General features: G+C 38.0%; 1 protein-coding gene and 1 pseudogene across 1 annotated transcript in view; one reads left to right on the top strand and one right to left on the bottom strand.

The window, feature by feature from the left end:
- LOC101827880 (ATP-binding cassette sub-family A member 3-like) overlaps positions 1 to 14,584 on the top strand; it is a 154,479-nt gene that overhangs the window by 57,363 nt on the left and 82,532 nt on the right. Inside the window, 1 exon segment of the mRNA XM_040733185.1 lies at positions 13,291 to 13,488. Coding sequence (XP_040589119.1) covers positions 13,291 to 13,488 — 198 coding nt within the window.
- On the bottom strand, positions 9,164 to 10,166 carry LOC106021026 (annotated as a pseudogene).

Raw genomic sequence — 14,584 nt, 5'->3', positions numbered from 1 at the left:
CCAGATCTCTCCAAGACCTTTATCATGAAGGGGTGTTGGATTTTGTTAAAGGCTTTTTCAGCATCTAGTGAGATGATCATGTGATTTTTGTTTTTCAGCTTGTTTATATGGTGGATTACGTTGATGGATTTTCGTATGTTGAACCATCCCTGCATCCCTGGGATGAAACCTACTTGATCGTGGTGAATGATTGTTTTGATGTGTTCTTGGATCCGATTTGCCAGTATTTTATTGAGTATTTTTGCATCAATGTTCATGAGGGATATTGGTCTGAAGTTCTCTTTCTTGGTTGTATCTTTGTTTGGCTTGGGGATCAAGGTTATTGAAGCCTCATAGAAAGAGTTTGGCAAAGACCCTTCTGCTTCTATTGTGTGGAACACTTTGAGAAGAATTGGTATAAGCTGTTCTTTGAATTTGTGGTAGAATTCTGCACTGAGGCCATCTGGACCTGGACTTTTTTTGGTTGGGAGACTTTTGATGACAGCTTCTATTTCCATAGGGGTTATAGGTCTATTTAAATCGCTTATCTGTTCTTGATTTAGTTTTGGCAAATGATAGCTGTCCAGGAAGTCATCCATTTCCTTTAAATTTTCGAATTTTGTGGAGTACAGGTTTTCAAAGTATGACCTAATGATTCTCTGGATTTCCTCAGAGTCTGTTGTTATGTCCCCCTTTTCATTTCTGATTTTGTTAATTTGCGTGTTCACTCTCTGCTGTTTGGTAAGTTTGGACAAAGGTTTGTCTATCTTGTTGATTTTCTCAAAGAACCAACTCTTCATTGCATTGATTCTTTGTATTGTTTTCCTGGTTTCTACTTTGTTGATTTCAGCCCACAATTTGATTATTTCCTGGCGTCTACTCCTCCTGGGGGAGTTTGCTTCTTTGTGTTCTAGAGCTTTTAGCTGTGATGTTAATTCTCTGGTATAACTGTTTTCCTGTTTCTTCATGTGAGCACTTAGTGCTATGAACTTCCCCCATAGCACTGCTTTCAAGGTGTCCCATAGGTTTGGGTATGTTGTGTCTTCATTCTCATTGAATTCGAGGAAGTCTTTAATTTCTTTTTTTATTTCCTCTTTGACCCAGGGATGGTGCAGTTGAGCATTATTCAATTTCCATGAGTTTGTAGGTTTTCTGCAATTTGTGTTGTTGTTGAATTCTAATTTTAAGGCATGGTGGTCTGATAAGATGCATGGAGTTATTCCAATTTTTTGTAGCTGCTGAGGTTTGATATGTTGCCAAGTATGTGGTCGATTTTTGAGAAGGTTCCATGTGGTGGTGAGAAGAAGGTATATTCTTTTTTATGTGGATGAAATGTTCTATAGATATCTGTTAATCCCAGTTGGGTCATTACTTCTATTAGACCCTTTGCTTCTTTGTTGAGTTTCTGTCTGGTATTCCTGTCTAGTGGTGAGAGTGGTGTGTTGAAATCTCCCACTATAACTGTGTGGGGCTTTAGATGAGATTTAAGTTCTAATAATGTTTCTTTAACGAATGTGGATGCCTTTGTATTGGGGGCATAGATGTTCAGGATAGACACTTCATCTTGGTGGGTTTCACCTGTGATGAGTATGTAATGACCTCCTTCATCTCTTTTGATTGATTTTATTTTAAAGTCTAGTTTGTTAGATATTAGGATTGCTACCCCTGCTTGTTTCTTGGGTCCATTTGATTGAAAATTTTTTCCCAACCTTTAACTCTCAGGTAATGTCTGTCTTTGAGGGTGAGGTGTGTTTCTTGTATGCAGCAGAAGGAAGGGTTCTGTCTTCGAATCCATTCTGCTAGTCTGTGTCTTTTTATGGGTGAGTTAAGGCCATTAATATTGAGGGATATTAATGACCATTGATTGCTCATCCTTCTTCGATTTGCGATGGCTGTTGTTGGTGGAATTATGGGTGGAATTTCACCCCTTTGTTCTTTTGGCTGTTGGTAGAGAGGGATTCTCTAATGCTTATGTTTTTCTGGTTGTAGTTAGCTTCCTTGGGTTGGAGTTTTCCTTCCAAAATTTTCTGTAGGGCTGGGTTAGTGGACACATATTGCTTGAATCTAGTTTTGTCATGGAATATCTTGTTTTCTCCGTCTATAGTGATTGAGAGCTTTGCCGGGTATAGTAGTCTGGGCTGGCACCCATGGTCTCTTAGTGTAGGTAGAATATCTATCCAGGACCTTCTGGCTTTCAGAGTTTCCATGGAGAAATCAGGTGTAATTCTGATAGGTCTGCCTTTATATGTTACTTGACCTTTTTCCTTAGCTGCTCTTAATATTCTTTCTTTATTCTGTATGTTTGGGGTCTTGATTATTATGTGGCGAGGAGATTTTTTTTTGTGGTCCACTCTATTTGGTGTTCTGTAGGCTTCTTGTACCTTCATTGGCATGTCTTTCTTAAGGTTGGGAAAGTTTTCTTCTATGATTTTGTTGAATATGCCTTCTGCCCCTTTGAGGGGGATTTCTTCTCCTTCTTCTATACCTATTATTCTTAGGTTTGGTCTTTTCATGGTGTCCCATAATTCCTGGATGTTTTGTGTTAAGGATTTGTTGGATTTAAGGTTTTCTTTGGTTGATAAATCCATTTCTCCTAGTGTATCTTCAACACTTGAGATTCTCTCTTCCATCTCTTCTATTCTGTTGGTAATGCTTGTATTGGTAGTGCCTGACTGTTTGTCCAGCTTTTCTATTTTCTGCCTTTCTTCAGATTGTGTTTTTTTAATGTCTCTATTTCAGTTTTCAACCCTTGCCGCGTTTGCATTGCTTCTTGCAATTTTCTGTTTATCTGTTCATCCGTTTGTTGCCTTTTATGAACTTTTTGGTTTGTTCTTTCTTCCATTTCTTGCATTTTTTGGTTTGCTTTATGTTCCATTTCTTGGATTTTGTGCTTTGTTTCTTCTTCCATTTCCTGCCTTTTTTGGTTTGTTTCTTCTTCCATTTTTTTCATTTTTTGCTTTGTTTTTTCTACCATTTTTTGCTTTGTTTCTTCTTCCATTTCCTGCCTTTTTTGGTATGTTTCTTCTTCCAATTCTTGCATTTTTTGCTTTGTTTTTTCTTCCATTTCTTGCATTTTTTGCTTCATTTCTTCTTCCATTTCGTGCCTTTTTTGGTTTGTTTTTTCTTCCAATTCTTGCATTTTTTGGTTTGTTTTTTCTTCCATTTCTTGCATTTTTTGGTTTGTTTTTTCTTCCATTTCTTTGAGGGATTTTCCAATATCCTCTTTTAGGGCCTCTATCATTTTCATGAAAGTGCTTTTAAGGTCGTTCTCTTCTGCTTCCTTCGGATTGGAATGTTGGGGTCTTGCTGGTGTGGAGTCTCTAGAATCTGGCGGTGTCATATTTGTTTTTCTGTGGCTGACTGTGTTTTTGTATTGTCTCTTTCCCATCTCTTCTTCTAGTGGGTGCAGAAAGGGCCCCTTACTGGTCTGGGGACCAGAGTTCCCTTTTGATGGGTGCTAGCAAGTCCAATAATCTGTTGGTTCTTCTATACCTTGTCCAAATGGTGGTCCGTGGGTGGAGAAGAAGAACAGGAATCTGGGGCGCTTAGCCTCCTACCTGGTCCCCTGGACCCTATGCTGGGTCCTGTTGTACCTGATCCGTAACAGCTACTCCCCTGGTCTCCCTGGCTCCTCTATTTTCCTGGTCTCGTTGGTGGGAGAGAAGATCTGGAGTCTGGGTTGCTTGGCTCCCGCCGGAATTGGGAGTTCTGTGTAGTTCCCAGGCGATCTGCAGGCTCTGGAACACAGGCCGGGAAGCCGGCCTGTTTACCTGATGCTGCTGGAGGGACAGCTACTTCCCTGTACTCCCAGCCCCCTCTGGTTTCCTGGACTCGTTGGTTGGAGAGAAGACCTGGAGTCTGGGGTGCTTGGCTCCCGCCGGGATTGGGAGCTCTGTGCAGTTCCCAGGTGATCTGCAGGCTCTGGAACACAGGCCGGTAAGCTGGCCTGTTTACCTGATGCTGCTGGAGGGACAGCTACTTCCCTGTACTCCCAGCCTCCTCTCGCACATGCACATCTTGTATATTCTTTTTCACTAAAGCCAATTCTTTCTCAGCCTCAGCTGATAATTTTCTTGAACTATTTAAGTTCTTATAACCTTGTAATATTTGAAATATATTACTTAGTTCTTGAGTTGTCAATCCAATTGGGGACTATAGCCAGTTAATATCTCACAGCAACTTTTGAAAATAATAAAGAGTTTGTAATTGATCTCTCTGATTTGTGTTTTCTGTGGTTGAATTTTTTGTAAACCTATCTTATATCCTAGGCAAATAGAATATCCTCTTTGCATTTTTCCAAAAAATTTTCTTTACTTCTGCAAACATTTTCTCTCAGTTTTCTGCAACTGAATCAGCTAGTAAAATATCATTCATGCCAGGCATTGGTGGCGCATGCCTTTAATCCCAGCACTCGGGAGGCAGAGGCAGGCAGATCCCTGTAAGTTCTCGAAAAACCAAAAAAAAAAACAATATCATTCATATGGTAAATTATAGATTGAGGCAACTAATTACAAATTATTTCCAATAACTATTTTACATAATATTGATACAATGTAGGACTGTTTATTATTCCTTGTGGAATGACTTTCTATTGATATATTTTAACAGGTGGGGAGTTATTATATGTAGGTACTGTGATGGTAAATTTTTCTCTATCCTATTCTTGCAAAGGTATAGTTAAAAAGTCAGTCTTTTAAATCAATCACTATAATAGACCATACTTTAGGTAATAGAGAAGGAACTCTAGGCTATAAAGGGCCCATTGGCTGAATCATCTTAATGTTAGATCTTAGATCTATTGCCATTGTCTGTTTTCTAGACTTCTTTTTAATGACAGATATAGGAGAATTCCAAGGCCTGGTTGATTCTTTTATATGTTGAGCAATTAGTTGCTCTTGTTCCAGCTTTTCTAGTGCCTATAATTTTCTGATGTCAAAGGCCATTATTCTACCCAAACAGGTTTGTCAGTTAACTGTTTTAAAGGTTGGGCTATTGATGCTTTTGAAATATCAGCATCTCTGATTTTGTACAACCTGAATGGTTGGTGACTGTTCTTTTAATATTTTTCTCAGAAACATGTTAGTTTATGGTCTGTTACTGAAACTGGAGTAATGTTAACTGAGTATTCCATCAGTATAGCAATTCACATCCCCATAAGTTCATTGCTATGTTAGCCATATATGGCTTTAATTTTTCTCTCTCTCCTTCCAGCTTTATACATTCAATCCAACTTGCACTTTGTTTTGCTGGAGGTAAAGTTCCAATCTCTAAAAGCTGCACATTTACCTCCTGAAGAGGACAATTTGAATGCCAAGATTCTGGTGCAGTTATTGTTACATTTGTTCCTTTGTCTACCAAACCCTCAATTACAATGCCATTTATTTGTATTTTTAACTTTGGTCTTTGATCATTTTTAAAAGTTTGCCAAAATAATTGCTTTATGGTTTCTTCTGAAATTTTTTGTTTTATCTTCTAAATCTGTTCTATCATCCAGAGCAGTATGGTTTTCCATAACGGGCATTATGTCTTGTAATTGCTCTGTGGAGGAGTTTCCCCAATGCTGACAGGTAATGACTGAACTAAATTTGATAAGGGGTCTATGAGAGGCCCCTATGGTGTTTCCCAATGGCAAAGCATTACCTTGCCTTTTCCACATTGATTTATTAGTCCAGTGTTTGCCTTTGCCACGCTTTCTGCATATTCCAGAAATCTGGGACCTTCTGCTTGTATTCTCTCTAGAAAAAAATTGTTTGTAGGAATACCTTGCCTACAATCCCTATTCAGATGACCTTGGCTTACCACAATTAAACATCTAACCTTTTGATTTTTGTTAAAATTTGTAGAAGTCACTTCTCCTATCTAAGTATCATCATAAGCATGAGATTCAATATCAACTGTATTTCTAATCCATTCATCTGTGGGTGCTATCTTGCCTTTCAAGGCCTGATCACCCTTTTACATTCTAAATTAGCATTTTTAAAAGTCAAAGATTCAATTACTGTCCATCTAACTTCGAAATCTGATATCATTCTATTTACAGATGAAGTAAGTCCTTGTTAAAAAAAATCACTGAAAGCTTCTTTGGGGCCTTGTATAATTTTATTAAATGGCTCAGTCCTCTTTCCTGATTCTTCCATTTTGTCCCAAACATTCAAAGTTACTCTACAGCATAGAATCAAAGTATAATCATCAAAATTTATCCTGTCTTTCCACATCAGCATAATGGTCTTCACCAAAGATTTGATCATTGGAAACCTCTAGCCCTAACTTGTTGTTCAGTCATCCTAGCTGTGTCTCTCTACCAGGTTCTCCACTGTAACTGAGGGCTATCTTCCAATATTGCTGTAACTAAATTTTTCCAGTCTTGTGGAATAATTCTGCTCTGAGTGGCCCATAAATTTAACATCTGATTCACAAAAGTGAATGCATACCACATGAAACTATTACTTCCTTAAATCTCTTCATATCTAAAATTTCTATAGTATCCCAGTTAACTTCTGAATATCCATAGGGGTGCCTATCATCTGTCTTAAATAGTAATTGGATAAATTAAGGTTGGTTTTCTAATAAACTTGGGCTGCGCCTCTTCAGTTTCATAATGCAATAGTACAGTAGTTCTGCTATAAACTCCTCTGTGTGTGAACATTTTTCTTAGTTTCATTAGGTCTTTCTTTGTTTTCTTTTTTTAACTTTACAAGACAGGGTTTCCCCATAGCTTTGGAGGATGTCCTGGAACTCACTCTGGAGACCAGGCTGGCATCGAACTCATGGAGATCTGCCTGCCTCTGCTTCCTGAGAGCTGGGTTTAAAGGCATGCACCTGGCTCATTAGGTCTTTCTATGGATTGTATCTTAACAATTTTTTGTACTTGGTGCCAATATCAAACAACTATTTAAAGGATAAAATGTGAATTACCAATCTGATAATTATTATAATTGGCATTATGTAAATACCAGCTAAATTAATTATGGCTTCATTTAATTGTTCCATTTTCTAGCAGTCCATTATGGAATTATACAAAGCCCTAACTCCCTCCATCATAATATTGTTTCCCATTTTTAACATGGGGAAAAAACTTTTTAAAACTAATTCCCACTTTAATAACTTCCAGTTGTCTCATCCAATCTCCTGATGATACAGTAAAGTGTGAGGCAGACTGGCTGTAGTTGTGTAGCAGAATCGGGCAGAAGGTGCACAGCCTGGCTGAGGATAGCTGATGCATAACTGTGAGCTGAGAGTGTGTTACAGCTGCAACAGCAATAGAAATCCAAGATGGTATCAAGGCAGCTAACCGAGTGGCAGCAGCCTGAGGGTGGGGGATTCAGGGAAAGCCCACAATCCACAGGGAGAAGGAGCCAATGAGCTAGCCATCAGAAAAACAGACAAAGGGGACCATGCCAAAGAAGCCTGAAGGCAGAGCCGGCTGGTCATAGGCAACTAACTCTGATGATGTTTGGAACCCAGGTGCCTGTGGAGTTTGGGGCCTATAGAATTTGGGTGGCAAAGATAGCCGCTTGTCCCAGTTCAGTGTGCCCCTAGTTTGATGCCGGGTGAAGCGTTTATCTAATTAGTCTTTACCAATAAAAAATCAGGAGTCAGATATCGGGATAAGAATAGCAGAGAAACTGCAGAGAAGCTGCCAGTGACTGCCTACCTGTTCTGTTACTTCCTCCAAAAGTGCCAAGATCCTCTCTAAGCCCTGCCTCACTACTTCCTTAGTCCTCCAAACATCTATGGTTACTTTTGGTCAGCTAGTGACTAGCTCCACCCTCTAATTCAAAACAAACTTTATTGTCAGAATGCAATCAAAATACCACACAATACTTTGGCATACCAAGAATTGGAAAACCCAAGACAATAGTGAAAACTTTCATTACACTGAGCTAAAGGAGATGTGATTACTGAAAGGAATGGGCAGCCATTTCAATGTGCTGTCAAACAATTACATGTTCTCTGAACACAGCTATAGAAAAAGTTCAGCAAAGAACTGTAAGTTATGAGAAAGAATCAAATGTAATTTGCAGACTTGAAAAACACAAAAACAGGGGAGGAAACCAATAAAATTAAGATAAAGTAGATAAAAGAGGTATAATTGAGATGGGCAATAGAATATACAAATTTAAAAAATAAAGACAAAATACAAGGAAAAGAATTGACTATGTAAGACCAGGGACAAATGTGTAATAGGAATACCATTGAAATATGAGAAGAACAGCATAATTTTGGGATTTTTTTAAGGGAGGGAAACATAGAGGAGCTTGTCAAGATAAAGAATGGCATGAGTGGTAACTTCCTGAAGAGGATTCCAATAGCTCAGGAAATAACAAGAATTGACAAATAGGACTTCATACAACTAAAAGTCTTTGCACAGAAAAAGCAGCTGAGTAAAGTGAGAGTACAGAGTTGAGGAGTGTTTGTCAGTGTTCATCTGACAGAAGTTTAGTATCTAGAAAAAAGTACTCATAAAAAGAACTATATTTCTTTTTGCTAGTTTCTAACCCAGTAAGTTCTTCACTACTTTTTTGAACTTTCTGTAACTTGAAAAATAAAAACCCAAAGATATTAGGGTTCAAGCTGAAAGATCAGAGAAGCAAACCAGCCAAACAAATAGCTCTTTTTTGTTTTTGTTTTATATGTATATTTTCTTTTTAAGGATTCAAAGAATGCAATAGGCATTATCTTAATGTTTCAAAACCTTCAGGGATAGATTAGAATATTATCATTTTTTCACAAACAAAAACACAAGTAACTACCATTACTTTTGTATATTTCCAATGATGGAATAAGAACAGACCTAGCTAATCTTCTCTTGGATCTTAATTAGTGATATAACTTTATTTGTATGAGTTAAAAATAGTATCACTCATGAGAAACAAAGCCAAAATTATTATGCTAATAAATTATTTTAAAGGCCTAATAAAGAAATACTTTAGCAACTATAAGGTATACGCTAGTTGTAGGCATGAGGAATTATATTGGCTCTTTTGGGTATATACATTGAGTGCAAAATCAGAAAGGAATCATGCAAAAATCCAGTTGCCCATGCAAGCACCCCAGAGTCTAATCCTTTCCTTTCAGTTCTGTTGTCAGGCCACAGTAGTGTGGAGATTTGTAGGCTGCTGTCCTTGTTGTAATGAATAATAAGAAGCTGACAGTGGTATGATTGAAACCTTCACTTCCCCTCTTACCCTGCTATGGGGATCCCTCCCGAACATGTGTTGTACTATCTGTCCTGGGAGATTCAAGTCCAAGAAATTACTATTTGAGATGGGGTTTGCTGTGTGGTTCAAGTCCATGATGCTATTTCATGGAACGGCCATCCAAGGATAGCGGCCTGCCTAGCCTGGAAAACCAACAAATTATAAACTGCTCGGTGCTGCTGAAATTGAGGGAACCTCTGTAGCAAAAATGAGAAGGTACTATTAAGAGAGTTGGCATTTGTAGGTACAGCAGAATGCAGGAATCCAGAGCCTGAACCTTTGGCTGTTGTAGTGTATGAAGAGGAGTTCTGAAGAGATGGTGGAGAAATGGAAGGTTGATCTTGGACAGACAGTTCCTTCTCAATCAGGCCTGCTAAGGCTTTTCAAGTGACATCAAAGGGATCAAAACCCATGTCATCCTCTGGCTGTTTAGAAGAGCCAAAGCCAAATGTTGCTTGCCAGTTTGTAGATGATGATACTGGGATTATTTCTGATGTGAAGAGGCTCTGTGGTTCTGGAGCTATAGGCCAATCACTGGGTGTCTGCGGAGAGCTGGGAAAAGGAGGAAGCCCATTTGGTATAGGGTTGGGGTGTCAAAAATTGTCTGAGAATAATGACTATGACTCTGTTACTGCCCCCATCAAAAGGAGACCTTGCACTGTGCACTGTGATTGGATGAACTGATGGGGATGACAGGATTGGACTCTGATAAACCAGGTGGTGATGAAGGCGTATCACTGGTAGATATATGTTGGGCATTATTACCATTCCCTATACTGAGAGAATCTGGAGGCTTGTCAATGGGCTCTGCAATGGTGTTACTTTGTTCTTATTCTTACCAACTGAACCCTTAGATAGCTGAAGAAAATTGGGATTTAATTTATATAATTCTTGGAGTAGCTCTTGTTCATACTCTTGGTGTTTACCTGCCTGCATTTCCTCTTTTGTGAAGCTGGCTGCCTCATCTCCCAATTATTGCAGATACATGCAGTCTTTGTTGTAGGTCAGTCACAGCACCTTGTAGACCCAGAAGTTTTAAAACGACCAGAGTATTTTGGGAAGTTTGGTAAAATACATAGAGTTGTCATCAATAATAATAGTGCATCATATGCAGGCTCACAGGGTCGGAGTGCCAGTGCTTATGTAACCCATATTCGGTCAGAAGATGCTCTCAGAGTAACACAGTGTGTCAGCAATGTGGTGGTAGATGGCAGGACACTTAAGGCGTCTTTAGGTACAACAAAATAGTGCAGTTACTTCTTAAAGAACATGAAGTGCCCAAAGCCTGACTGTATGTATCTGCAATAATTGGGAGATAGCACAAGAAACAGAGCCAAACATTTGCACAATCAGGAAGCCCATAAAAACAATAGGAAGCTATAACATATATGCATATGTATATTGTATATATGCATGTGTATATTATATATGTGAAAGACAAGTATAGTAAAAGTCAGAAGAAAAAATATGCGAAAAATAAAATAACAAGATAATTTTTTAAAAAAGAAAAGAAAAAGCCTTGTCACAATGTTAGAAGAAAAGTAACCCCAAAATATGTTGTTCAGTTGTTTTCTGTTGGTTATCTACTGCTGGGCGTGCAACCTGCCCTAGGAGTGGTTTGTTTCCCCAAAGATTCCTTTGGAGGAAACTAAATTTTCATTTATAAGTGATAATCAATTGGAGATTGTTTATGGGTTAAGAATGTTATGGATGAAGCGTGGAGGATAGTGTCAGCTTCTTCTTTCAGCTCTAAAGCTCTATCTGGTGCAGACCTGTGCAGGCCTTCTGCATGATGCCTCACTCTGTGTGAGTTTATGTGTGTGTTGATCATGTTGATTTAGAGGGCCTTGTTTTCTTGATGTCCACCATTCCCTCTTGACTCTTACGCTCTTCCCCCCATCCTCTTGTACAGGGTTTCCTGAGCCCTGAGGGGAAGAATTTAATGGAGCTATCCCATTTAGGGCTGAGTGTTCAATGGTCTCTTAATTCTTTGCAAAATGTCTGTCTGCTGGTCTCTGCACATGTTCTCATCTGCTGCAGGAGGAAGTTTATCCGATGATGACAGAGCAGGGCACTGGTCTATGAGTATAGCAGAATGTCATTAGGAGTCATCATAATGGTATATTTGTTTAGAACAGTAGTAGCTTATTTTACCTTTGATTCCCTTGGTCAAAATAGGTCACCCAGTGTCAAGTATTGTTTATATATCATGGAGTGAACATTAAATCAAATCAGATATTGGCTGGTTACTCCCCCAAGCTTTGTGCGACCACTGCACTAGCATATTTGCAGTCAGGAAACCATTTTAGTTCAAAGGGTTTGTAGCTGACTTGGTGTTTATGTTTCTCCTTTGGTAGCCTGCAGAGTACTTTTCTGTACCAGAGATACTAGCGTGTAGGGGTGAAGACTGTTTGGAGGCACCAGCTCAACTTTTCCCATTCAGTGAGTTGTGTAGGTATTGTCTACAGCCATGAGGTCTTGATGTCAGTTTGTAGAGAGCAACCTATAATCTTGAAACAGCCTGGGTTATTCGAGGGTTCTTGTGGGACCCCTTTAAGCAACAACTCAATTAAATGTAACCCAATCCTGGTACTAGACACTTCATTTGGTGACAAAAGATGTCCAGTTGGAGCTCTGTATCCCCATTATTTGGTGATTTCATTTACATCCCCTTCATATATGTATACATTTTAGGAAGCTTCCACTGAATTAAGCTTTTATACCACCCCTCAAATGAACCTTTTAGCTGTCTTTCCTCATATTCCCTCTTTCGTCTTCCTCTTTGTTCCCCCATTCAAGTTGATCCTCCCATTACAGCCCCCCATCCATAACTATTCTATTTCCCTTTCTTGATGAGATCTATCTGTATTCCTACTCCCTTACTCTATACCTAACTTCTGTTGTTCTGTGGATTTAGTTGCTTATCAATGGCATAAAAGCTGACATCCACATATAAGCACATCCATATCATTTGTTTACTTTCTGCATCTGAGTTTCCTCACTCCAGATGATGTTTTCTAATTCATTCCATTTACCTGTGAATTTCATTTTTTAATGGCTGAGAGAAATACTCCATTGTGTAAATGTACCACATTTTCTTTATCCATTCCTCTGCTGAGGGACATCTAGATTATTTCCAATTTATGAATAGAGCAGCAATGAACGTGAGCAAGTGTCCTTGTGATAGAATGAAGTGCCCTTTGGGTATATGCCTAAGCATGGTGCAGCTAATCTTGAGGTAGATCTATTCCCAGCTTTCTGAGGAACCGCCATACTGATTTCCATAGTGGCTGTACAAGTTTGCACTTCCACTAGCGATAGATGAGTGTTCCCCTTACTTCACATCCTCCCTAGCATAAGCCGTCACTTATATTATTGATCTTAGTCATTTTGACAGGTTTAAGATGTAATCTCAAAATAATTTGTTTTGCATTTCCTGGATGGCTAAGAATGCTGAACATTATTTGAAGTGTTTCTGAGCCATTTGAGGATCCTTCTTTGAGAATTGCATTTAGATCTGTATCCCATTTTTCCACTGGGTTGCTTTCTTGTTATCTAGTTTTTCTTAGTTCCTTATACATTTTTGGGTATTAGCCCTCTATTGTATATGTAGCTGGTAAAAATCTTTTCCAATTTTGTATGCAGTTACTTTGTTTGAATGACGGTGATGTTAGGAAGTAGTGTCTTGTCATTTTAATGGGTATTTTATCAACTTTTTTCACTAACACTGATTTTATGTCCTATTAATATTTTGATGAGAATTTATTTCTTTCTTTTGTAATTTTTATCTCATACAATACATTCTGACTATAGTTTCCCCTTCCTCCACTCCTTCCAAGTTTCCTCTACTTCTCCTCTCCCCCAGATGTACTCTCCCTTCATTTCCCTCCTTCAGAAAAGAGCAGATTTCACATAACAAAATCTCATGCTTGTGGGCTTAAAAACATCTAGTATTTAATAGTTATCTACATGCTCAGTTATTCTGTCTTGCTTCATAGATGATACTGGAAACACAGTAACTTTTTGGAAACAATCTAATAGTCAACATTGTTAGTACTCTTTATAGTATATTTTATAGTATAAAAATCTAATTGTAATTTCTTATTTGAAGCTCACTTAGCTGCTTCTGCTGGAAACCTCCTGTTTTTTGCCAGTTTCTTTCCCTATAACTTCATCTCTGAACACTATGGATTATTGGACCTTACTTCCAAGATGACTGCCTGTCTGAGTGCAAATGTTGCATTGGCAATAGGCATTAATGTTTTAATCAAGTTGGAAATACAAGGTGGGTATTGGTATTGTTGATTCAGTTCTTAGGAAACTGGGTACACAGGAGATGAGAAAATAAGAAAATATTATATTTTCCCAAATTTGTTTATTATATAGGTGGTTGTGTAAAATATGAAAAATCTAAAGCTTCCACACCTAGCTGGAAAGCTATTGGCAGTTAAGAGGCAGAGGAAAAAATGTCAATTTTCTTCAGTCAATGATCTACACACATGCACGTATGGACAGCACTAATTGGATTCAAGGATTATAAGAGAAAAACAAGACACGAAATTGAGAGAGGGATGGGGAATAAGTCAGGATGAATGAGTTAGAGTGGGAAAAATAGGGATGGATATGTCCTAAATGCATATATTTGTGTATGAAATTACCAATGAACAAATTTTTAAAGAAAAATCTAAATTCAAATTGTCCCATCTTTTTATTCCTGTAAACTTACACTGTCAAATAAATCATTTAAGAACTTTTATTATTTTTATTCTCTAAAAAATTCATGTACTTTTCCACATGCAAGGATGTGCTTTTATTCTTTTTGTAATGTTTAGCATTTCATTATAGTAAGTTGAGTCAAACACTTTCTTGTCCATAAAGTTTAGTGGCTCATGGCTCCTGCTGTTATCCACAGTGGTTTATGTGTATGTGGTCAATGTGCATATGAATCTGAAGAATAAATTCTAATTGCCAAAGTGCTAACCTATAGTAGGCAAGAAGAAAATGCCTATCTCCTAATTACTTAGGAGGCCAAGATGGAGCTTGAGCCCTAGAGTTTGAAACCATCCTGTGTGACACAGCAAAACTATAGAGTATTTTTTAAATGTCTAAGCTATAAAGTTACTGTCTCATAAAGTGCTTATAGCTTAAATTTCATAGATAAAATTTATCTTGTTTATAAATAAAATTTATTTAAAATAAATTTATTATAATAGTTATCAAAAGATGGCTCCAATTACACTGATTTTTAGGGTCTATTATTACAATGCCACAAGAATTTTATGACTTGATACTAGTTTTGTTTTTTTGTTTTTGTTATTGTTGTTTTGAGGTATTTTGTTTTGTGGAGATAGAATCTCAACTATTTAGCCCTGGCTGGCCTAGAATTTACAATGTTAATCAGGTTA

The sequence above is a fragment of the Mesocricetus auratus genome, unplaced genomic scaffold (assembly GCF_017639785.1).
Source record: "Mesocricetus auratus isolate SY011 unplaced genomic scaffold, BCM_Maur_2.0 Super-Scaffold_4256, whole genome shotgun sequence".
Taxonomy (NCBI): domain Eukaryota; kingdom Metazoa; phylum Chordata; class Mammalia; order Rodentia; family Cricetidae; genus Mesocricetus; species Mesocricetus auratus.
This window is presented reverse-complemented; position numbering and strand designations above follow the sequence as displayed.